A 26,978-nucleotide genomic window follows, 5' to 3' on the forward strand; every position below is an offset into this window, starting at 1 on the left:
TTTCCGAGAAAGAATTAGCAAGTTCCTTAACTAAATGTATAAACAATAATTCCGTATATTACCATTAGTAACAACTTTCGGAATGTTACCAAACCCCACACATGTTCAGTTCAGCACTAACCTTGTTCATCTCTAAGTCTTCTAATATGGGTGAAAGCCTCTTCGGCTGCCGTTACCAGTCTAGCTCGCCTTTTCTGCACTCTCCTGTTGTATTCCTGCTCTTCGTAGAATCTTTCATTGTGACTAGAGTCTCTTCGACGAGCACTAGCTGCCAAGACTGCACGAGACTGACCATTAATAGTTGTGTTATTAGGCGTTCCATCGACATCATAAAACTTAAACTCCGATAGAGGTTTCCTCGTTTTACTTGGCAGCGTTTCTAAATAAGGATTATAAATAGAAAAATCTCGATAATAGCGTTCTAAAACCCAAACCGCTGCTCGTTGGATACTTAACTGACCCATATTGTAACAGTGACTTTCCCCGTCAGGCGAGCGGACCACTTTAACGAAATACTGTGGTTGAAGCTGCCGGACTTCCATTAAAATAACAGCCAGATAATGAATAAAAAGCAAGGCATCCACAAGTGATACAGCGAAAAGCACAATACTGTGGTAGGAAATCTCATAATCACTCTTACGTTTCTCCACAATCCGCACAACATAAAACAACCAGTACGAAAACGTGAATATGAACACTAACGCTAAAACGAGAGCGCGAAAAATAAATATTCTTGGCATTGTGGCTTTTGGCTTTCGAAAAAAGACAGCCCACGTCCCTATTAAAAGAATTAGTAACTTGAAAGAACAGCTAATCAGTAAACCATCACACTCCGGACCACACTTCTGTACTTTCCATTTTAGCGTCTCAATTTTTGGAAGAATTACCATAACGATGGGCGAGAGAAAAGCGCAGGAGGCCAGTATCGCTCCAATGACCGTTCCTATTAATCTATGACAATGAAACGACACGCCTTCCTCGAATTCCTTTTCAAGCTTTGATAAATCGTCTACAGACACTGAGTGTTCACTAGTGTTACCTGTGATAGCAGTGGTGTTGTCTCCCCAGTTGTCATCTTGAGGTAGAACTTGCACTTCGATCACCTCTTCATTACGACGGTCATTACCCAGTTCCCGCTTACTTCCACCACTTATCGAGAACGGCCTATCACTTCTGCTGGATCGACGGTAACCACGCGACCTGTGGTGGTGGTGGTGATGATTTGAAGTGGTACAAGAGTTACCTTTACTACGGCGAGAGTGAGAGGAATGACCACTATGTCCAGATCTGACAGATTCCGTCTCCATTATTGCGTTTTAATAAATCGAAAAATAATTTCTGAGTTTCTACGTCCAACAGAATCCCATTGTTTCGTCTGATTCTGTACTTACTTCCTAAAAGATAAAAAAGTAAAAAAAATCGGTATTATTACAATATGAAATGGAGTTTATTAATATGATTATACACATATCATACGTCTTACTTTATCGAAACTAAATACATAACTGACACCAAGCACTATAGGTCACATATAATCCAGATACTGATAAATTGATGCCACATACCAATTTAACTAAAATCCTGAACTGTCAAATAAAATATAATTACTTTTTGATTGTAAATATTTATACGATTGGGTATAATTTGATGTTATTTAGTATATGGTACTTGGTGTACTCGTTTTTACTTCAACGTCAACATTTAGAATCCATAGACTAAATGGCTGGTCAGGGACCTCAAGTTCAGGCATGGTTATAGTTATTTTAGAACTACTAACTACAATAACAGCAACAGGTCAGAGGCAGCCACGGTCTCTGCTATTGTTCTTAACCGAATGGTGGAATTGACTGTTATTACACACCGAGTTTGTTAAATATAATGCTTTGCTTCCATAGCAGTCAAACTAATCTTACAGAACATTATTATGTTAATATTTAAAATAAATTAATGGCAGTTGCTACACTAGAGAATTATTTACTATAAAGGTAAGATGTAGTGGACCCAGAATTCCTAGAAGAAGGAGTTTATTCAAAATCAATTATATATTATCCAGGTTTGAGGCCTGTACTAACAAGGGTTAAACATTTTCCTGAGTTAAAACATCTCTGCTGTCTAAGTATGGGAGCTGAAGAACACGAGATTGTAATGACAGTGAACACTACACGCGAGGAGGTTTTTACTTGCTTTTGATTTTATCTTGCGTAGAATAATCAATGAAACAATCACTTGAGTGAACGAAAAGGAAACGCGAACTCGGAAATTACTCTGATGAAATGTTATCTGACGGTTTGTGGATCCAAATATTCTTCTGTTCACACATTCTGTTTTAGTTCAATATCATTTTGTTGCTACTTGTTTTTCGATACTGGCCCCTACTGACACTACAGTAAGTCTACAAGCTACAACTTTAAAAAGTGTGTTTCAGTGTTAGCGGTGGGAAGATCACAGATAGCCAGACCATAGTGTAGCTATGCGTCTAACAACAACCCAGTCTTCTGTACTATTTTACAGTACTACACATTAAGATGTCATATTACAGAGAAAATTTTATTTAGATAGTATAAACAGCTACAGCTTTTAAACTAAAAACCAAGACAATTAATTTCTCTCATTTACAGTACGGGAGATCTTGTAAACATTCTAGTTCATTGATAATTATCACAGTATTCGGGCCTTACAAATATCTGTACGAAGTTCAGATATGAGGATTCTATATATAGTATAGTGTACTCTTAATTTAACAAAATAATAATACGGATTACACTTTTATCCACACAAAATAAGCTTGCACAATGTGTCAGTAATATTTTCTATAACAGTAGCAATAAGAAACACGGAACAAAATCTGTATAATGCTAAACTTGGTTTACTTGTTATTTTAACTGTACAAAGGATCCGAGGTGAAATTGCTTTAATAACCGTATCTCAGTTGTTGGCATACACACATGAAGTCATTCACGCGAGGCCCGGTATGGCCAGGTGGTCGTTCGACTCGTAATCTGAGAGTCGCTGGTTAGAATCCAATGTCCCAACAAAATTTTCGCCCTTTCAGCCCTGAGGTCATTCTAATTTTACGGTCAATCCCACTATTTATTCGTGCCTACTATCTACACAATTTGGGTTCAGAAGGTTTAAATCGAAAAAACAAACAAAAGTCTTTATTTTCGTATCTTTATAAACAATGAATGATATGTGTATAAAACGAGAGCTACAAATGTTTTGCGTTTCTATTGTTCTGACCTTTGTTGAAAGAACTTCCTGTTATTAACTTGTGGTCATAAGAGAGCGAAAAAAAGCGTATTAGAAGTTTAATTAGTCAAATGTAAAAAATTCAATAAATAAATTTGAAGCCGTTATCCATCATCTATAAAAGTACTGACGACCACGTGCGTTAGCTTCGCTTTAAATGTTAATAAGAGTAAATATATTAATCTTGAGAATATCTTCATTTTGAATACCCAAAGTTAGGTTTGCGTGTGAAGTAATAATACCTTCTATCTGTCTACAGCTATCAAAATATGCATTTCTATGTGTTTAGTTGTCATTTTTCTAGGTCTTTCTAAGTTATGACAGTTTTATTCTTGTAGAACGTGTTCATATTCTCAAAATAACTCATAGTAAAAATTGTGTTGTACATAAGTTTCCTCAAAGTAAGTGAAACACGAAGTCATCTTACAAATTGAAATTTACCCTTTTTGGTTTCAATTTTTGATATTTTTATTCCCATAATAAGCTTGTGTTTAATTTATAAGGCGAGATCGTAGCTGAACTTTGTGGTTTTTCTATATGATATCTTTGTTTTTGGTTCATTTTTTTTACTAATTTTGAAGTATTTAAAATACAGTTAAATAAAGGAGAACAGGTATTAATAACTATAATCTGATCTTTTATTCATAAATATTTTGATATACTGTGAATTAAAACTGAGTAAAATTCTAGTTCCATGCATCAATGTTTAGTTAAATAAAAACAAACGATGCTAGCCTCTTAAGTCGATAACGTTTCTTGAAAATCTGACAATAAAAATGTATTTTCTTTTAATTTTTAGCGAAACAATAACGATATAACTATGAAATTGTTTATAATAACTGACACAGCATGTAATAAATACCTGATGTGGTAGCTTTATTGATATGAATAGGTGGAGAGTAAGTTACACTAAGACCACAAATAATAATACCTATATGTTCATTTGTTCCAGTACAAAAACCGGAGAAATGAATAAATAAAGTAACATGTATGATTACATGGAACAAATATAATACAGGGTTATTAGCTGAGGCATGCCAAGTTCTTAAACAGTTTCTATAATTAACTGTTGGATTCTTTAGAAATAATAACGACTATTATACTGACACTGACCCATTACTGGTCGCTATAAATAATGCCAATTTAACATCTTATATTACTAGTCGCCACGAATAATGTCAAATTATCAGCTTACGTTACTAGTCGCCACGAATAATGTCAAGTTATTAGCTTACATTTATCCAAATAATTAAAAATAATGAACTCTGCAGAAAATGTACATGATACAATTTCTTAAATGAAATTCGACTAGTATAAGTATAAGTGGTGAATATTGAGTTGGTCAACAACAACAAAAAGAAATATTTCCTATGCATAATATAAGTTTGTAATACGCATAGCTCTGTAAGTTAGTAAAGACTGACAGGGCGCTAGTATAGTATGCGGTCTACATGTAATATTCAAAGTGTACATCGTTTATTCAATAGATTTAGTACATAACGTTTTATTTACGTCATAAAAATAGACTGCACGTTATACTGTAAATAACTTAGTAGACCGCATACTATAGTTGCACCGATTCAAAGTTAAGTAAATGAAAATAGAATTATGCTGCAGATCTTGAGGCGCAGGTTCTATGAATTAGATTAAGGAGAATTTAAACACAGGATTTATTTATTACAATTGCATTTATAATGTTTGTTTGTTTTAGTGCAAAGTCACATTTGGTTATCTGCCTGTGCCCACTACAGGGAACGAACCCCCGAATTTTGGTGTCGCAAATCCCTTAACTTAACGCTGACAAACCAGTGGACGCATTTACAATAAAATTATGAAATAGCTATTTTCTCTTATTCATAAAACGTGCTATTTTGTGTATAATAAAGACTGTCTTTGGAAAATAAAGTTAAGAACTTCCTTTTCGTTACATTGTTTATTGTAAAATATTCCATTGGAGGTATGTTATTACTATAAATAGAAATGAAACAATGTTTAATAACACTTAAGTTGTGCATACAGCGAATTTTAGTTCAAAATATTTAACTGAACAGTTACTTAGATTCTTATGACAGAAGTTTGAACAATCCCCAGACACCTATATTAACAGGTAACAAGGTGTACAGCCTCAGGCCTACAAAATAATTTTGACAAATTGTATGTTCATCTTATCAGTAGGTAGCTATCTACGATTATCTCTGTCAGAGGGATCAGAGAAAACTTGTTTCTAAGAGAAGTGAATAACGAAATTATGATGGATTGCTGTGTCATTGTGTTTGACAAAACAAATGCGCCAGATGCCTACTACCATATTCCGTACAAAACGTGTCTTTGTCCGGGATATATTGTACACCAAACAAGGCTAAGCTTAGGCAGAATACAAGAAAACTCATGTTTTTTGCTTTTATATGATGTATAAATAACTTTCTCTATAGTTATTCGATATTTTAAATACGTCTTTACATGTATTCTCAAGACGGCTGATATAAGTATTACAAACTATAATCTAAATAAAGTACAGAACAACGTCTCGACCTTGTAAGGTCATTTTAAGGTTAACAAAGATGGCTTCAAAACTGTCTTTGTCAACCTAAAGATAACCTAAGAAGGTTGGAATTGTTTTGTACTTTGTTCTATTTTAATTAAAGTTTTTATTACTTATATCAGCCGTCTTGAGAAAACGTTTTCATTTCAAATGGGTCGTTATGTGTAACTCTTTACTTATTAAAACTGTAACAAAAAGAAACCAAGTCAAACAAACTTTGTAAAATCGTTTAGGCTGCAAAGCAAAAAGCCTTGGAATGGAAACATTGAACCTTTTGTTTTTGCACGAAAAAATACAAAAGTATTATATGTGAATAATGAATAACACAGCAACGAAAACTCCCAATTAATGCCTTCGAAGAAAATAAACATCGTGGTTTACAACAATATATACCGACTAAAGCATCTTCAATACAAGCATATTCGTTTTAGATAGGAAAGTGGCTTGATAATAGTACCTTCAGTCGCAGGCATTTGTAGCCTAAACGTTTACACACATGGATAATGTTTTACGCGTGTTGTGTGTGTTTTCTTATAGCAAAGCCACATCGAACTCGAGGGGAATCAAACCCCTGATTTTAGGGTTGTAAATCCGAAGCCATACCTTTGTACTAGGAGGGGGCTATGTTGTACGAACTAACCATGATTTTCGTTATAGTACTGGACCTTGCATGGCTTGGTGGTTAGGACTTCCGACTCTTTATTCGTGGATCAAAAGTTATAATCTCTCACGGAACATGTTCACACGTTCAGACATGAGGACGTTAGAATTTAATGGTCAATCTTCTTTTCGTTGGTTAAAAAAATGCCTAACAGTAAGCGGACGGTGGTTATCATTTGTAAATTTGGGACGGCTAGCGCAGACATTCCTCGAGTAGCTTTAGTGCGAAATCTAACAAACATAAATAACGTTACAGTACTTAGCTGTTTACCAACGAACCGTTTTGTGGACTACAATGAGATCAAACTGAGTGAAGCAGTAAATAGCACGAAACGCTTAAGATAAAATTCAATGGAAAGGCCTTTAAGAGAGTACTACTACTAATAAAACAAATGTTGTTGTTTGTGCGCTAAATTTGGGGTTCTATTTCTTTTGTAAGTACAACACATATATATCTATTGTGCGTCGTTGAACTTAAAACATAAGAGCAATAAAACAAATAAAAGTATACTTCCACTCTTAGTGATGCGTTAAGATAGTTATGTATATATATCCATTATGTGCTGTAAAACTCAGTTTACGACCAGCCTAGCTACTACTTCACCACATTGCAGTTTGTTTTTGATTATTAAAATAACAGGATTCAAACTGAATGGAAGATCAGTTTTACAACACGTGAATTAAATTATGCAATGTAAGTAATGCTAAGCTGCGATGTGTTTATGATATGCTATCTAAAGTAATTGTGTGTACAGCAATATTCTAGACAGATACAATCAAACGTTTTACAGTCACATAAATCTGACAGTAAAAACAAAACAATCACTTTGTTTTCATCAACATCAATAGCCGGGTATTTGAACTGGTTTTATTTTTCGGACAGCATTAGTTAACTATCTTTTTGGCTCCTGTCTTCTGTCTTGCATTAGCCCGCCTTTAGCTCGCGGCACGTGGTAGTCGGGTGTGGTGCTTTATCACCTGGGCATATCCTGGTTGGCCTGAGAATAACTAGCCTCATCATTATGGGTCACTGGCCTGATAGACAGCATCCCTGAGTACAAACGTCTATATACAGCAGTCATCAGCCACCAATTTAGGAAAAACTCCAACAGTACAATAATGAAACCCGCCCAAATTAACAATACAAGGGATACACACTTTTAACCTGGGACTCTGTGCACACTAACCAATGAAGAAGGGCAGTTCGTGGATCTTCTCAAGTAAAAGTTCTTTTTCTCAGGATTCAAGTTTGCAGTTGACTTGAAGTCTGCTTTCAATGCTAACAGAGATTTTACTCTGTCGTTACTCTAAATTTGTATGCTAGATTCTTCAATTTAAACGGACACTAATTCTTATCCTTTTGAAAATAACTCCACGCAATTTATCATAATCATCGTAACAGAAGTTCCTGATATTCTTGTTATAACGAGCTGAACTCTTGTTAGCTTATTACTCATAAGGTAATAAACTAAAACTGCGTGTATACATTGCTTATATATAAGCAAGTTATATTCTACGACATCACACAAATATAAATAATTTGATCACATGATTAGTACAGTAGGATAGATAGACAATTAAAGAAGGCATGTTCGAGAGATAAAGGAAAACTATATTAGCTATAAGATGGATATTTAACAGATCAGTGAAAACAAGAGAGGGGACGATCTCCTGGAGCCTGCAACTGTCTTTGAGGCGGTACCTAATTATAATGATTGCACTAGATTAAACATGGTAATAAAAATAACAAGTGAACCTTAGCAGATATTTTCCAATTAATGCCCAGAGGGTTTCAACTGTGAAACGACCAGTCTATCATGAGTGAAAGTATTAAAACAAAATACAGTTTTCACCACGCCTTAGATGTTGATATATATATCTGGTAATCACTAACGAAGTTTAGTTACTTAAGATGGAGATAGAGAAAGAAAGACGTGATCGATAAGAATTCGTACAGCATAAAAAATAATTAGGAAGTATTACTCCTCAGAGTAATGAGTTTGGGAAGGGGAAGCAACTGATTTTTTTTTCAGGTGGATTTTGCATAAAATGTTGAAAAAATGATCACACCACAAAATTAAATGTTACGTAAGATATACACATAGCTTGAATTTTTATTTATTTTTTATCTCGTGTACTATAGCCTATATGAGCACTTACGTATAAATGTTTGGGGCTCTTTACCCTTTTCTCTCGATCGGTCCGTGGTGGATTAAACTGTTTTTGCTTTGAAAGGAAAATCTCGGAGAATGTTTGGAAATAAGAATGTATGTATGGTTATTTTAGGGCAAATCCAAATTCAGTTACCTGTTGTGTACACCTTAGGGAATCGAAATCTGGATTTCCGTGTTGTAACTCCGTGTTTACAGCTGACCCGCCGGGAACAAGAGTACATGAAGATTAGATTGAAATGCAATGAACATTATTTAATGGAATTGTTGAATATAACTTTCCATGAACGCTTATTTTGTTACACAATGAGAACCAACAACAAATTAAATAGCAGCTTGATAATAATGCAGCGTGAAGTATTAGATCACTAAAGACAAACAAGCAATTACATCTGTATGTTTGAATTTATAGCTACCACTTCCCGTCATGCATGAGCATGCTTTGTTTGTTTGTTTTGAATTTCGCGCAAAGCTACATGAAGGCTATCTGCGCTAGCCGTCCTTATTTAGCAGTGTAAGACTAGAGGCAAGGCCACTAGTCATCACCACCCACCGCCAACTCTTGGGCTACTTTTACCAACGAATCGTGAGATTGACCGTTACATTTAACATTAACCATTAAGGCAAGTCTGGACTTGAATAAAATGAAAAAAACAAAACAAAACAAACTAAAACAAACAAAAACCTCAAAGAACCTCATAATTTCATTTTGACTTGGAAACGTTTCTGGTATGTTTCATTTGTTGTTTGTTTTTTAATTTACGTGAAAAAGCTATGTAGCTTTTCTTCTGGGTGTTTTAAAAGTGAGGTAGTTTAACTGAGAGGGTTAAATATCTTCTTGTTCTTTCTTTATCGGGTTTTTTGTTCTTAATGACCAGGGAGGGTAAGGTTCACTTGGATCTCTTCCTCCATCAACAATACTACCAGTATACATACTTGTGAAGTATGCGCTATATAACGAACGATTACGTTTTATCAATTTATCAAATCTAGAAACAACATAAAAAATCTTATTAAACAACAGAAATGTCTGGAAGCCTGGTTCATCTTGTAATTAAACTATGCAGCAGAGACTAGAAATGGACAAAATCAATAGGCTTGCAAGCTACATTCAACCAAATTACATTAGTTTAGGAGTGCTCTCTATTTTAAAGAATAATGATACTTGAGCTTCATATAAACGTGCTGCTAACAATGTTAGATGAGCAGGCCAAAGAGTGGATGAGTGCATTACCATCTCGTGTTAAAATTGAGTCTGTGTGATTTTTCATTTACTCAACCTTGCGTTATGATATAATGAAAATTTCTCCATGTACCAGCGGTATACTTAGTTCATCCTGACTATATAAAATTTAGGTATGATGCGTGGAAATTACACCAATTAATCATATTTTTGGCAAATTTATCTCACACCCACATTCATGAAATAACTATCAAGCGAATTTCAAAGACGGTGGTATGTTTTCTTCGTTTGCGGAGTAATTTGCAGTTTTTTTGTTTGTCATGGTGGTCCTATACTCGCTTCTTGAGAATGTTTTTTTTTTGTGGAGGTAAGAGCATGCTCGTTAAAATAATACGTAGTCCTATTTAATTCACCTCTGTTTAATGTAATTTATATCTATTGACATCAAATTATACTAAATTTAAGAATTTCACATATTAATATAAATCTAGAATCCAGTTACGACTACACGAAATTTACTCCATTAATACACTTTTTTTAATACCATAGAACTGGTACCTGATGTCCATAAATATTCAAGTTGGTATGCGTGAGCTAACACACGAGTAGACGATTTGCTGATATTATTTCAGTTTACACACAAATTTATTCACTTAAACAAATACGCCAGGTTGGTTTGGTTTGTTGCTAGGCCCAAATCTCCAAAATAGCTATCTTTGTTCTCATTACTACTGGAACCTGATTTTTTAATGTTTTACGACCACAAACTTGCCGTTGAGTCACTGTTGGGGGGGGGGATTCTAGTACCAGTTGCCAAAGCTTTATTTAAAGTACGTATCAATCTTCAGTAGAAATAATTATATTTTAATATTTATTTATCGCCACGAGATGAAGTATAAATTTACGTCCACGAAATAAGAGTTAGAAATTATCATTGCTGAAGTCAGATGTTTCAAGACACGAGAACACTATTTTTATGTCTTTTTTAATTATTAAGAAAGGATCGAAATAACAGCCTGGTAAAAAAAATGCTTCCCTTGCTGTTGGCAATACATGATTAAACAAACAAATGATTTCATTTCTCATTGTCGACTTCATACGTATTTTCAAAATTAGTAGCCAGAATTTCAAAACTTTAAAAGCAAACTAATAAGATGCTGTAGCATCTGATAGGTGTTTACAAGTAGAGTTAAATCGACACCTTTCGTGGTAAGTGGTCGAGATTTGACGTGAATGGACTATGAGTCTGAGAATTTATGGTTCGCGTTCCGTTGTTGTAAAAGTCCGTTCCGCACTTTGGCCATAAGGATTCTATACGAGTGATAATCATATTCCACTATTTGGTCAGACAAAGGTAGCACAAGGTTTGATAATGGTACTATCCACTGCGGGTAATCGAACCCCGGATATTATCGTTGAAAGTCTGTAACAAGTACCGTCCAGTTGCTCAGTCACTTAGGAAACACTCTTTGTTTACATTTTTTTTACACAATCTTTCAGTCATGTTCGCAAACAATGCTGTCTTCTTCAAACCATATTAAACTTTTTTTGTAAAACAAAGTCCTTTCTCTCCAGATTTTGTAGTTCTACATACTAGAAGTGCTATTTCTCTTCACACTCATTATATATTCTAATATCGATGTTTGTTTGAGTCAAATTTATATTTAGAAATGTACATAACTCTCTTTCTCTCTCTGTATGGGTATTTGGGTATTGATGTTTGTCTACTTAAGAGGATCAGGTTTCGTTAACCTCTTCCTCCTTCCTTCAAGTTTTTTTTTTTTTTTTTCAACTGTCAAGTGTATTTATATATGGTACACGAGGGCCAGAGTAACCCGCACTTACTCAGGCCTGTTTCAGGGCAATGTCCATGCACAATCTATATATACACTTGGTGCAAATAAAACATTCTTCTTATAGTTCCACAGATTATGAAAAAAAAAATGTAATTAATATCTAAACTAATGTGGAGTCTAGTTAATAGGTGGTCTTTTATTATTATTATTTATTTATTTTTATTTAGAAAATATATATTCACTGGGGAAAGGTGCTTAGGTCTATCATCATCACATAAACAATACCTATCAAGTTCTCTCACTAGTTCATTTTTTCTCCAAGGCGCTGTTTTCTCTATAGATGAGTATACATGATTGTCTCTTTAGGAATTTCGCGCAAAGCTACACGAGGGCTACCTGCGCTAACCGTCCCTAATTTGGTAGTGTAAGACTAGATGGAAAGCAGCTATTCATCACTACCCACCGCCAACTCTTGGGCTACTCTTTTACCAACAAATAGTGGGATTGACCGTCACATTATAACGCTCCAACGGCTGAAAAGGCGAGCATGTTTGGTGCGACAGGGATTACGCTTAACGGAGGCGTAAGCATGTTTGAGTCTCAGCTGGTATAAGGTTTTACTTCTTCAGGAAATCCAAATCCATGGGTCAACATAGCAGTCAATATCAGACTGGAATTTTCTTTACAAATGACTATGTTGACCGTGATATTCACCATCGATCTGATCGAACCGAAGTTGATTTAGAACCAAATACTAAGGGAATAAGATATTGTTAATTTGCAAGACATACTTCGCCCTAAACTTTTAACATCATTGAGCATCTTCACTTCCTACCATCGTACTTTTGTCCCATCGGATATTTTTGTTTTCCTTTTTGTACGTTGTTGGTAAATAAAACTTCGAAACGTGCCTTTTATGTAAAAGGATTCTAATTACATATTTGCATTGAAACTGGAGTTTCATTCTTCTCATATCATGCATTTTAGTACAAACAAGAAGTGCTACGAAAACAAACAAACTTTTTTTCCCATCTAAATGAGATATGACCAGCTTTTGATCAGCTGCTACGTATATATCTATGGAATATGTTTTTAGTAAAATAACACATACCAGCCCTCCATATTATTTAACGTGCAGGTAAAGACTAAATTTGCGAGTTCGAGTGGAGAGTCCTCTCCCATCTTGCATATTAGTCCTGATCTAGTAACTAGTGGTTTCTAAACCTTTTGGTCCTCTTTATGACGATGTGATAGAACAACCTTTCAACACAACAGATGCCCATAGAATAGATTAGCAGTATTATTCACAACATTATCGACTTATTTAATTGAACTGGTAATGATTACTATGTAGTGAAACGGTGCCTGATTCCCCACATTTTCAAAACCAACAAAACTGGTTTGTTAACTGTATTCTATACGAAATAAAATCCGATTTCTTTCTTAACACCACTCGTTTACATATACAAAGTCACAACATTCATATCTTTGGAGTTAGGCACCATTAACTAATGTTAGGTTTCATGTATATTCGACTTTTAAACTTTGCCTATGCTAAATACTTGTATAGCATGGTGATTTGTTTTGTTTCCATTGGTGTTAAGAGTTATTAACAAGTTCAAAACGATAATTTTAAGTTCTCACCCCCTTTAGCGTTATTTATTTCTATAGACCTGAAATAACAGGTTTTTTCTCCAAGTCGAGATTGATAATTACAGAGAAGAAGAAAAAGTAGGTAATTATAGATACTGGAGGTGACGACATATAAATGTTAAAACTTTCAATTCAAGCCTAACCACGAGCACATATAACTTGCCATTGCATTAGCTTCGAAGGAAATGGGCTTCAGAACAAAAGATATATTTTAAAATTAATATTTTAATTTATTGAAACTTTTATAAACTTACATTAGAATGCATAGAAGAAGCGAATAAGTAAGCACACAAAGAAATTACTAGCGACTGGTTGAAGGAAGTTCAGTAATTTATACACAGTATTATTACAAGCCCAAATAAATGCATTTAACTGTTTTTTCACCACATAATAAGTTTTTATTTATTTGTCATATGCTCACAAACTCTTAAAGAGCACTAGATGAGAGTTGAGGGTTTACCCTGCGAGTTAAAAGCAAAAAATTCTTTATATATTTGCGATGTAACTCAAGGAAGTTTGAAGCCGTTTCACAAGCCCTAGTAAACTTCACCTTGTTTCCCCACCTCTGTGCTGCCTACAGAAGAGGTCTATGTTAGTTTGTTAATCATATCCTGTTATGCCATTACAAACAAACGTGAGATTGTTTCACTATATTCTGAGATGTCCGTTACAAGCAAATGTTAGATTCGTCAGTTTGTATTCTTTGTTTATTATAAGTAAATATTTCAGAGATTGTTCCACTATATCCTGCAATACTCATTATCAGTAAATGGTAAAATGTTCTATTATATCCTGCTAAATAGGATTGTCGACTTTTCTCTTATTTCATGTAAATGCTGGATTCTTTCACTGTATTCTATGACGTTCACTATAGATAAACGCTACCTTGTTCTACTTCATCTTAAAATATCTATTGAAGTCAACGTTAGATTAATTTCTACAAAGTGTAGAAACGACTTGCATGTACTCTTTCTAAACTTCAAGTATGCATTTTAATAACAACAAAAAAAGTTACATTTGTAGTTTTCGTACCCATATGTGAAAAAAACAAACATTGATTGTTACGTGATTTACGATCCTCATGAAATTTCTCCCCTGTCCAGTTAGTTTTCACTGGCATATTTTTGTATTATTACTACTGTTCGAAGTTCCTGAACTGACTTAATAAATATGCTGCCTTTTTGATATTGTTAAAGAGGTCATGGGAAATAATATTATTGTCTATGAGTCGTTGTATTAATAAGATTGGTTTGTTTTGTATTTCGCGCAAAGTTACAAGAGGGCTATCTGCGCTAGCTGTCCTTATTTTAGCAGTGTAAAACTAGAGGGAAGGTAGCTAGTCATCACCGCCCACGGCCAACTGTTGGGTTACTCTTTTACCAACGAATAACGGAATTGACCATCACATTATAACGCTCCCACAGCTGAAAGGGCGAACATGGTTGGTGTGACGGGGATTCGAACACACGACCTTCAAATTACGAGTTGACTGCCTTAACCACCTAGCCATGCCGGGCTGTACTAATAAGAACAGATAATCTGGAACAATGTTGCCCACTTGGTTACTGACAAGATGTAAATTATGCATCACATCCATATTTTAAGCTCCGATAAAGAAGAGGTTGGAAATACTGTAAATGTAAACATCCTTTGCAATTTCACATTAACGTTCGTTTAAACGTCTTTCAGTATCATTAAAAGCATAACATTTTTAAGACTTCTTGGAAAGTAGTAACAAAATAAAAAATCTTTTCTGTTTCTGATAATAAAACATATACGCAATATTAAATAAGGTACGAAACCAAAACAGTAACAACAATAAATATTTCCAGGTTTTACCACTTACGGGGTATGAATTAATGTTTTTCTGCCAGTTGAATTGGCACATTGATGGATGAGACGGTATGCAATTTATCTTGAAAATCCTTCCCTTAGTTGAATTTGTTCATAAAATATTGTGATAAATAATTAGAGGAGTGTACTGTGACTGTTATTGATAGGCAACTCGCCAAGAGATACCAGTTTCTTTGCCAAGGCCATCGTGGCCTTTCCTTCTCTCTCACACGAGAAAAACGGAAAGACAGTTAGGTTTGACTGAGAAATAACTGATGCTCAAAATTATAATAACATGGTCTCGCTCGGTCATCTTTAAGATCGTACAATTTTCTGTAACGTGTGGCGAGTGAAGCACGAATAATTCCGCGAGTCTAAAGCGCAATAGTAGCTATTTTATCACACCTTGTGGTTACACATGTCTAACATAATCAAGGATTTGCTAGTGTATTATTTACCCGAACCCGGAGACAGAAGTTACCAGTTGCAAACAAATGGTTAAGAGATACTTTATAAGGTTAAGTAATAAATCACTTAAATATGCAAAGCTGTATAATATTTTTTGTCTGAGCTTATAATAAAAAAAATTATTTTTATCTTACGTGGGCGAGGGTTCGAATCCCCGTCACACCAAATATGCTCGCTCTTTCAGCCGTGGGTTCGTTATAATGTTACGGTCGATCCCACAATTTGTTGGTAAAAGAGTAGCCCAAGAGTTGGCGGTGGGTGGTGATGACTAGTCTTACACTGCTAAATTAGGGACGGCTAGCGCAGATAGCCCTCGTGTAGCTTTGTGCGAAATTCAAAAAACAATCTCGTGGGACGGGCATGTCTTGTTGCACAGCCGAACAGAGAACCCGAAAATCCACGATTCATATCATATCTCATTTAAAGGACCGACGGTCAAATAAATCCCACTATTTGAGTAGAAAAAAAACTCAAGAGTTGGCGGTGGGTGCTGTTGACTAGCTGCCATTTCTTTAGTTTATCACATCAAGATTAAGGATGACTATCGCAGATGGCGCTTGTGTACAGCTTTACGAGAATAAGTGAAATCATAATTAGTATTTACATAAAAAAATTGTTTTTTGCTTTTATAAACAAGCAAATCAAACACTAATTGGATTTTTATAGATAGTAAACAAAATACAATAACACATGTTAACAATAAGTTACATATATTTATTTGTTATGTAGGCAGATATTATGAAACATAAGCATCAACTGCCACGAATTTTTAGTTACTTCTGATTTTCCGCATAATTTTACTCTGAATTTGTTGAGAAAGGTTTTTCGACGTAAAGCTTAAAATGTTAGCTGCAAACTCAATAAACTAGTGCTCTTTCCATTTAAACTGTCCATTTTAACAGTTACTCCATATTTCCTACAAATACACATTTCAGTTTTTGTGTCCCACACCTCAGGGTCATCGAATCACATTTACGAACCTTCTCGTTTTGCATTTTATTGTGATAGCGGATTTACTCCAGTTTACTTTTTAAAACTGTTTCTGCTATATCTCAGAAAATTTAAGATTGTCACTAACCATGGTAGTGCTTAGTATGTAAGGATGGGTCGAGTTAATAATTGCCGTCGCATTCAGTCTATAACTCTATGATGTTAAATAACTGCAAAGGTTGAGTTACAGCATTATTTCAGTATCAAATTGTCATTATCGAGTGTTTCACAACTTGTATAATAGTAATGTTATTCTCTTCTTCTACTACACGATTTTTTTCAGGAAATAATAAAAAGGAAAACTATTACTTGGCAATGAGTTCAGTTTATAAGCATATATTATTTTCATTTTCATAAATAAGTTTAATTTCTGATTGGTAGATGTTAAAACAAATTGTTCTTATATAACGACCATTTGTGACTTTTAATTGCACAAACATGATATCTGACAAAACAATTTCAGTAAAAACAAACAAAGAATAATATTAATTTAAATTAATATTTCAGGCTATCAAAGAGATCACGTGTACGAAATACGTATACATATAGGGTATCTGCTGACGTTTGGACACATTCACATCATAATTTCAAATTATTAGTGTTGTTTTATTTGTATACGAAAACTTGCACCATCTACTGGCTTCACGATAATGGCGGGACGGCGAACCACTGCCAGCATATGCTGTCCTTCTGTATACGGCGAATAAGCAAAATTACCCTTGCTACACACGGCATTAAATATCACCTTCGTATGACGTTGGCCTCACGTAATAAAAATTGAATTGATTGCTAATCTCGAATAATTCGTCGGACTGGTTATCTATTTAAGCATTAGCTTTGTGGAGAGTCAACCAGAGTTCCTCTACCAAATGTGATCGACATTAATACAGCTACTTCCTCAATAAAACTTGTGAAGTCAAGACACTAAACATATAGACAATTTTATTTTTACGTATCAATAAATAAGATGCATTATTCTTTATTTAACACACGAGCTGCATTTTTATAGAAAGTATATTTGATAGAGTGAAAGAGAATGACCTGAAATTAGTGTTTGGAATATTTTTTTCTTCTTTAAACCACCATATGACGAAGTTCCTCGATGAACTTACAACGCTAAAATCCAGAGTTCAATTCCCCGTAGACATAGCAGACAGTCCAGTGTAGCTTTACTCTAAAATAAATTTAGTGATGAAGAAAAAATTCTTTGTCGAAATTTTAAGACAAAAAGCTAATGGCGACGTCAAGGCAAAGGGAATCAGACGTCTCCCTTGAAATATGTCTGCTTCCCCCTCAAATTCCCATTAAAACTTTACAAAAAGCTACATTTATTTTAATACAATGTCTTCAGTAACTAGGGGCCAATACAAAAAGAACATTCACTGAAAAAGAAAATCCATCTATGGTTAGCCGCTATAGTTTTTTAATTTATTTTCTATACGTTTTCTTCCACTTAGCTTTCACTTCCTGAGCTCATATGTTTTGCTATCCCTTAGCCTCCCAGTTACTGAATCCTGGAGTTCGTACTGTTAAAAATAAATCATTAGTGATCGTAATATAATTCAAAGATAAATAGTATATTTTCAGTCGCTAATACTAATACGTTTTTAAAGATATATGTCAAAAACGTTCCGTAATTTTTAACCTATTATCTATAAACTAAAAAAAAAAAAAAAACAAAATTAGTATCGTGCGCAAACCACCCTCCCCACATATAATGTTGATATATATTTACTGAGTTAACTAGTAATCTCTACTACTAGTAACTAAAAATGTGGTTCTTAATCTTAAAATATTAAAGTTACGAAATATTATGGAAATTATATATACATATTTGGTGTAAACAGACACGCATTTACATGTAAATATATACATTACAATTTCACTTTTCTAATATTTTTCACAATCACAGCTGGTTACTCCACGTTTGAAGTCTAAGCGATAATCGTCCCTATTCAGCTTCAGCTAACGAAGGATAGACGAGTGCTGGAAATGAACTTGTAATTGCGGGACCTAGTAAGACGTACAAGCTACTACGATATACCGGAAACAAGGTTATTGGCATTGCTAAAACAAACTAACTGTTCTGACACGACAGTCTAGAGTTCGCAAAAAAAAGTGTTACTTCAGTTTTAAAGCTTGCTATGAAATCATATATTTTATTGACAATAAATCACCCAATATCGGCTAATCTTTAAACATATTTTCCATATATAGTGATAATAAATTATTTTTTTATGCTTAGAATTAAGTAACACCTCTCAGGTTAATAAAATTTGCCGAGGACAATAAAGCTACAAACCGGGTTTCGATACCCGTTGTGGGTAGAGCACACATAACCCATCGTGGAGCTTTGTGTTTAGCTAAAAACAAAATAAAAAAATAGCGAGAAGAAAGGCGTACCAGTTAATTTTGTCGAATTTTAGTGGAGGACACGTTGCTTTAAACGGCGGTGATAAGAAAGCCAACGCCTTGATCTCTGAGTCAACATATTTAACAAAACGTTCGAGCGTTCAAATTTTCGATTCTATCCAGAATATCTTTTAAGTATTTCTTTTGTGAAATAAATTTACGTCATGACAAACAAATATTGTGTTTAAAACGAGTCAACATGTGATATGGAGAATGAGTGATCTTTGGTGTAATTACTCATTGAAATGAGATAATATAAAAATACTTAACAAGTGATGACTAAGAGCAATAAGCATTATTTTTATTTTTTTCATGCGTCTTCAATAAGCACTGTCTCTAAATGTGTGTGCAGTAAATACATTCAGATTCGTAATAATGCTAAACGCAGTAACCGACTGAAGTACAACAATCGCTTGATGGTAGGGGAAACTTTGAGAACTGGTTATCGTAACTACAGAACTAGAGGCTACTCGAGAAAAACCTGCTCTGTAGACAATTCATATTAAATAACCTGACTTCCACATGACTAAGCCACTAGACAAAGCTTATCCAGACAGTACAAAAGGTAACCCTTTACATTCTACTTTTCTATCTCTTTTAATTGTCTTCTTGTCCCAAATATATATTTCCAACTGGCTCAAGCATAAAACATCTCTCTCTCTCTTTTTTAACAACTTCAGAAAGTACACTGAGGCATAAAAACCCACATAAACTTCTCTTTCAAAGCATTTTTTTTTTCATAATGTAATTCATTACACGAATGGACTCCGGGTTTGTAAAGCCACCTCAACTTGTAGAAAGAAGAGGCTCGCACTAACCACAGCCTTGGAGTGTCAATATGTCTATGAAATTAAACACCTTGTGTTAAGGCAATCCAAAACCATGCTTTAACTACTCAGTAACTGTGGTGAAAATGGGTTATACATACCAAATTTACTAGAAAGAATAGCTTAGTTTTAATGTGTGTGTGTGTTTTCTTATATAGCCCACATCGGGCTATCTGCTGAGCCCACCAAGGGGAATCGAACCCCTGATTTTAGCGTGGTAAATCCGGAGACTTACCGCTATACTGGCAGGGGGCTTTTAGTTTTAATAGAATACTGTTCATGAGGATTAACAAACATTTCACACTTTTTTTTTTTAACTTTGATGCCTACATTACATTGTTATAACAGTATAAAACTAGGGCTTTTGATGACAGTAAGGCACCTCAATTTTTATGCTTCTATTTTTGAAGAAACACACACTACAGTAGGAGCTTTAAAATAAAAAATTTACTACAAATGTAACAACATTACCTTGTATAATCAAGCCTTACTTTTAAAAAGTACTTAATTTTACACATTTCAACGATTCTCCAAATCTAAATCAACATTCTTGATATTACAGTACGTAATAATTGATCAGCCATTTTAGTTTTACCTTTCGATTACACGCCGCCATTCATGTGGTTTTCTCTGCTTCATTTTATAAGTTTCGTTGATAGTGATAGATAAAACAGATTTGTCGTGTCCACACATTAGCGGAGTTTCATACTTTATACTTTTATAAATAACAAACTATTAATTTACGACAGAGATATACATACTTATAATATTAATGTCGTATTATATATTACTCCTCAAATTACTAACTTGTCTTTGTAGTTTTACACCGATATATTATTGAATAGTTTTGATGTTTTTACTTGTTACAATATACAGGCTGGTGTTTTTCATGCTACAAAATTGACGAAAAATATTAGATGAGATCACTATCTTCTTATGAAAATAAAATATTCATCAGTATAACTGGTGGTATTTTTAACTTTTGTGTGGCAATCATATGTCATTATGAGCCGTGTAATAAAATAAAAATGATGAACCTTCACGAAATTTGGTACACGAATAAATAAAGTTTAGAAAATCGACTCTGAAATAACGTCTTATAAATAATGGATGACAATGGTTATCAAGTTTTTCCCTAAAGCTTTGAAAGTTGTTTTATCATTATTCCTAGAAAATAGCAAATGATTAGTTTTAGCTTTTATGGAATATTTTGACTTAAGTTTTAAAAATAAACTTATATAGAGTAATTATAACCATGCCTTATGATTTGGTAAAATGTACTAGTAATAATACTTGATAAAAATGGATCTATTATCCTTAACATTTGCCATTGTAACATTAAAGTATTCGTCCGTAAATGATATTTTAGAATTTCTCTTCACCATTACAACATACAAAATTAACTGATGTTAATGTTTTGTAATTCGAGTCTTACAAAGATAATGTTAATAATTCTCTACGGATTTTTGTATACACATACATATATGCTTACCGTATGGCGAACACACGAACCCTTTCTGGGTGTTTCTGATGCAAGAAACATTTGATGACTGGATAAAATTAGCGCATCTTCCTGAGAACTACTCCTCATGTCAGTCGCACCTAAATTAAGTTGATTGGTAATAACTTTAAGACAACTCTTTTAATTAGAATCACTCATGGTACTTGTTACTATGAATGTTACGTCAATTAACAAAAAGAAAAACTTGATAACTCATAAAACAGTTTTTGGATCAAACATAAAGAATCCAAGGCCGCAATAAAACCTTAATGCCACATATTACTTTATGTATACACCTAACATCAGGGTATCTTGTACTTCAATTTCTTTTGTAATCAAGCTGACAATACTCACGGTGTGACAACTTGAGTAACCAACCACCAGAACAATCTATCCAGCTGACTTTTTTCAATAGATCATTTAATCCTTTGGGTTCATCAACAATAACATATAAAAAGCATCCAAATTTATCTGTGTGTTAGTGTTAAAGCCCACTAAATACTTCAATACGATTTTAACACTAAACTCGTGCCCTGAACTCGTCTGTACAAAACACGCCATAAGCAGCTAGCCTCTCACGCAGGCCCCTTCTGGTTTAGCGCCCAGTCACCGCCGCGAGACACATTCTACGATGGTGCAGTTGAATGAGCGAGACTAGCCGGTCTTAATGGACCAATGAACGAAGCACGGTGACTTTCAATGGCTGCCGTTAACGCTTGTTGGCTCCACCAGGATAGACATATCTCTTTGCTAGATATATATATACATATATAATCTAAATTTTTCGTAAGAAAAATGGGGCATGATAAAAAACTAACTAAATTTCTCAAAGAATATTTTATAATCGAATAATTAAAACTTTTGCTTTTAGACTTATTCTTATGGACTTCGTTATAAGCCCCATTTTCCTCCACAGGTCACCGACTTTACTCCTAATTAGGGATAGCAACAGAAGGTGATAGAAGGGCGAGGGACAACTGATTGGTGGCTTTATAAACTTCGTATTATTGAAGGGCTTATTCAAGTTTGTAAATATTGCCAATCAACACTGCTGTTTGCTACTGTGCAAATGTATTTTTGTCGCATAGGCACTAACTCAAAGAAACAATAGAGACAAATAATTTAGCTTCATTGATTATTACGTGCGTGAATAAATGTAGATCTAGAATTATGTTTATTGATTTGCCTCAGAAACATTACTTTTGAAAAATCGAAATGTCGCTACTTTCATAGCGTAAAACCCGAATGTTTGTTTGTTTTTAGAGAAAAGCCACATGGGGCTGTCTTCTGTGGCTACCGCGGGGAACGAACCCCAAATTTTAGCACTGCAAATCCATAAACGTACCGTTGTCCCGTCAGGGAGACAAATCCGATAGCTCATCCTGTGTTATAATAAAAATTAATTCCTGTTTTTTATTCAATTTTTAAAGAAATAAAATTTATAAAATCAATTCTAGGCTACGTTTTTTTAAATATTCAATATTATATTAATAATGCCTGTTTTTGGGATCAAGGAAATCTCTGGTCACAGTAAAACCTTTATTTTACAAAGAGTTTCGATAATTCTCAGATCTAACAAAATTTAAAGATTGGGTCAAAGTTTATTTCATGGAATGTTACATAAGAGAAACGTTAAAACAAAACTCCTGATATTTAATAACCAAGAATAAACAGAAAACAGTTATCCACTTGTGGAGTAATCTCAAGTATTTGCTAGACGACTCTGGCAACTAGAGTGCCGCCATCTGCTGTGACCTTTCTGTTGAAATACACCGGCCTTGAAGTAAGATGATCCGGGACTGATTCTAGAACTTCATGACAAGACGTATGATTTGAGTTTGCTTGGAAATATGCATTGAACAAAAATATCCATAGGTATCATCAAGGTTTTGAAGAGTCAAGTTTTTTCGTAACACGGGAGATGAATGAGTAACAATTAAAAGTAGTTAATAAAAGTGGGTTCATATCACGTTGGTAATTTACATCAATTTTTTTTAACTGAAGAAAGCTTTCAACCACCTTCAATGAAATTTCTGAAATGTACCAAAAGCTATCTCAAACTAAAAAGTATCTCTAATTGAAAAAAAACAATTATTAGTTTATTTAGTTATTAGTTTATAATCTAGAATCTAAGATGTAGTTTACATGATATCTTTATTTGTTTCACTTGTCTACTTGCTCCTTCTCTAGTTTCATTTTTTTAAAATGCGTTTGCAGCCATTTTTATTTAGAGATTCTTGTGTAGTGGAGCCATTCTCCCTCCCCTCAGCATCTTACGATTTCGTATTCTTTTTACACATCTATTTTACAATATTTACTTCTTCCTAATTTCTGTGGATTTATTTTTTTAGTTATTTGAGGCAGATGCACTATAACTGTCACTTGATTCAGTAAATTAGATATAATATCACCTTTTCATTTTTGACAGATGTTTCATTTTATTTTGAACAATTTTCTGGATTGTATAACTTGAAAGGATAATACGTAATCGTGTTTGGTGAAGCACGCTCCATTATTTTCCGCCAGCTGTTCAGAGACTTTTCACTGTTTATGTCATAACACGTACACACACAACGATGAAATTTTGAAATGATGAACAAGGCAAAAAAATAAAATAGGCCTAAATTAATTTGCGGTAAAATGACGTTAATAGCTGACAGTGAAATATTTTAATAGAACATATAATGGAAACAACCCTGTTAAGAATGATAAAACTTGTAATTTCGGTTTCTTTTCTTCAGTTTCTTACAATTGATATAGTGTTTTGTCGTACGACCTAAATTTTTTTTTTAAATGTCCAATTCTGAAGGAAATCACGACCCTTTGTTTTTAACTTAGATACATTCTGTAGGTTAACTTTGTTTGTTTGTTTGGGAATTTCGCACAAAGCTACTCGAGGGCTATCTGTGCTAGCCGTCCCTAATTTAGCAGTGTAAGACTAGAGGTAAGGCAGCTAGTCATCACCACCCACCGCCAACTCTTGGGCTACTCTTTTACCAACGAATAGTGGGATTGACCGTCACATTATACACCCCCACGGCTGGGAAGGCGAGCATGTTTAGCGCGACGGGGGCTGTAGGTTAACACTTTAAACGGTTGTCATTAATTTTTTTTTTAAATTGATTTACTTAAGATTTCTTTCCTGTTAGAAGACATTTATACCTAATCTGAATTTAACTTTCTAGATGAAAGCTGTCGTTTTGAAAAAAAAAAGAGAAAATTTCGTCAGCTTTGTTTAAGCTTATTGTTATCGATTTATATTAATGATTTTAATTTCCATTTAGTTACTGTCAGTATCTTGATAATTTGGATAGTTTATTTTCGGCAATTTCTACTAAATAGAACAAAAACTGTCAATTTTTCTCCAGAAATAAATGTTGCTTTTTTCTTTACAGGCTTATGTAATATAAAATCTTACATGTCAATTATTAACGAAAGAACTAATTTTGTTATACTTCTTACGTGATAACTCCTTATAACAGGATCACAAAGATTTGCACAAATCTCTAATAGAAAGAGTATAAAAAGTACTTTAAACAACAAAGATTCAGTTCAAACAACACTTTAAAACATAACATTTACTATTGACTGTTAAGACTGTACACATATGAAAATGCACAAATAATCATTAATGTTAATCTTACAAGGAAAATAATGCACTTAAAACGGCACATATGTAACTGTTTTTTTTCTTCTTTCGCTAATTTACAACAGTTTCGTGTATTTCACCCAAACCTTTCGTATACTACTAAGTAAGGTACCCAAAGAACGTAGGGTATTGAAAAGTCAATTTATTGCTTTATATTTTACGTAAGCAAAAAAAAAAAAAACACAAAAAACACACATGTATCATAATTCCAGCGAAAACGATGTTTTCACTGACCCCCGAAGTTAGTTTTCTTACAAATGTATAGTGTTCCTTTAAAAAAACTTAACTACAGGGTGAAACAGAAATTACCACCAATAATAGATGAGCACTAGATGACTGTAGCAAATAGAATACTCAATGCTTTGTACACTATACAGTCGGCATCTTTAGGGAGCCAACCATTATATCATGTATGAAGTGAAGGAGTAAAAAACAAATCAATGTATTAACTTTTATTACACTACTTGCCATGTTCATTATCATTTGAATGTATAAAGTTAGCTAACATATCAAATAATTCTTGTCTATAGTTAAGCATAAAAAGAAATTAGCAAACAAAACTGAAAAAATTGGGAATTGAAAAACCTGCAAATCAGGATTGTAAAACAAGTCAGCAAACAAGGCAGGAGATCCTTTTATACGATTCTTATTTGCAGGTTTTTAAATTTCCAAATTTTTATTCATCTTGCATACATTATAATATATCGTGATCAGCTAATTTGTTTCATAAGACAAAGAATAAACGAAAAGTAGGTGAACTAAAACCACGTATAATATCCAAAGCTTGTAGCTTGTTTACTTGATGACTGCAATATACTTATTTTGAGGGCACTTATATCTTTCGCTACTCAAAGATGCTACACAGATATGTTTTACTTGTTTGCTTGTTGTTGAATTAAGCACAAAGCTACACAATGAGCTATCTGTTTGTATCGATGAATCTTAAACCTTCACTTGTCGATTTGTTTGTTTGTTTTTTTAATTTCGCGCAAAGCTACAAGAGGGCTATCTGCGCTAGTCGTCCCTAATTTGGCAGTGTTACACCTGAGGGAAGGCAGCTAGTCAACATCACCTACCACCAACTCTTGGGCTACTCCAACGAATAGTGGGGTTGACCATCACATTATAACGCCCCCACGGCAGAAAGGGCGAGCATGTTTGGTGTGACGGGGGTTCGAACCCGCGACCCTCGTTTTACGAGTCGAGTGCCTTAATCACCTGGCCATGCCGATCCTCAGAGATAAATCTGACGGCTTATAATGTTACAAATCAACTTATAATGTTCGCAGTAGACATAGTACAGATGACCGACGTTTAGCTTTGTGCTTAATAGCAAACAACTAATTGATGAGACCACATATCCCCAACTGTATGCCTTCGTAAAATAAAAACCCTGGCAAAATGGTATGTTATATACTAGAAATGTGCTTCATTCACAATATATATAGTGTTATATAGTACAAAATATATATATATCTAAAATGGAGGCGTTGTGAAATTTAAGAACAAATGACTTTGTTCGTTAAAATATCAGTAAAAATGTTTTTGAGGAGGTTGCACAAAACATCGATAATACCATGAACACCAAATATCAATTACATTTTCAAATAAAACCAACTCTTGCGCATCATAGTCTTTGGATACGTCCATCACGGCTATAATGTATTAACAATTTTTGCTGTTTCATATTTTACTGGATTGCTGTTAAAAGTGGCTTTTAATTCAACCACTTTCTTTCCTAACAATGTCCTTGAACAACTGCTTTTGTTGAGCTTAGCAGTGGTAACCAAAGAGGTCGAAGTATATCGCAATATCAAACGTTTTAACTGATCGTGAGTGGGCCAACCAAAGAGAGCAGGTTTATAACATGATGAAAGCGTGAAATCTGCGTAGAGTGATTATCACCTTCAGAAGAATAAAAGTAAAATAAAGACGCCACCACTGTTTAATACTGTTATTATCCAAGAAAAGAAAAAAAAGGTAAATGTTAACTTCAAATATTTTCAGATTTAGGAACTTATATGATCAGCTACATCTAATTACT

The 26,978-nt window shown here is 34.0% G+C and overlaps 1 protein-coding gene across 3 annotated transcripts in view; it reads right to left on the bottom strand.

Annotated features, from left to right (window-relative positions):
- The window catches only part of LOC143237225 (vang-like protein 2), a 36,049-nt gene extending 14,095 nt beyond the window's left edge, over positions 1-21,954 (bottom strand). Inside the window, exons 1-3 of one of the 3 annotated variants that reach the window (XM_076476235.1) lie at positions 21,640-21,954; positions 21,277-21,386; positions 122-1,394 (exon numbers count right to left, since the gene is read on the bottom strand). In XM_076476235.1, coding sequence (XP_076332350.1) covers positions 122-1,307 — 1,186 coding nt within the window. In that variant the 5' untranslated portion in view covers positions 1,308-1,394; positions 21,277-21,386; positions 21,640-21,954. Of the gene's footprint in view, positions 1-121; positions 1,395-21,264; positions 21,387-21,639 lie in introns of all 3 variants that reach the window. The other 2 variants (XM_076476236.1, XM_076476237.1) reach the window with 2 other exon arrangements.
- Positions 21,955-26,978: the final 5,024 nt, after the last annotated feature.

This window comes from Tachypleus tridentatus, chromosome 13 (genome assembly GCF_004210375.1).
Source record: "Tachypleus tridentatus isolate NWPU-2018 chromosome 13, ASM421037v1, whole genome shotgun sequence".
In the NCBI taxonomy this organism is placed as follows: Eukaryota; Metazoa; Arthropoda; class Merostomata; order Xiphosura; family Limulidae; genus Tachypleus; species Tachypleus tridentatus.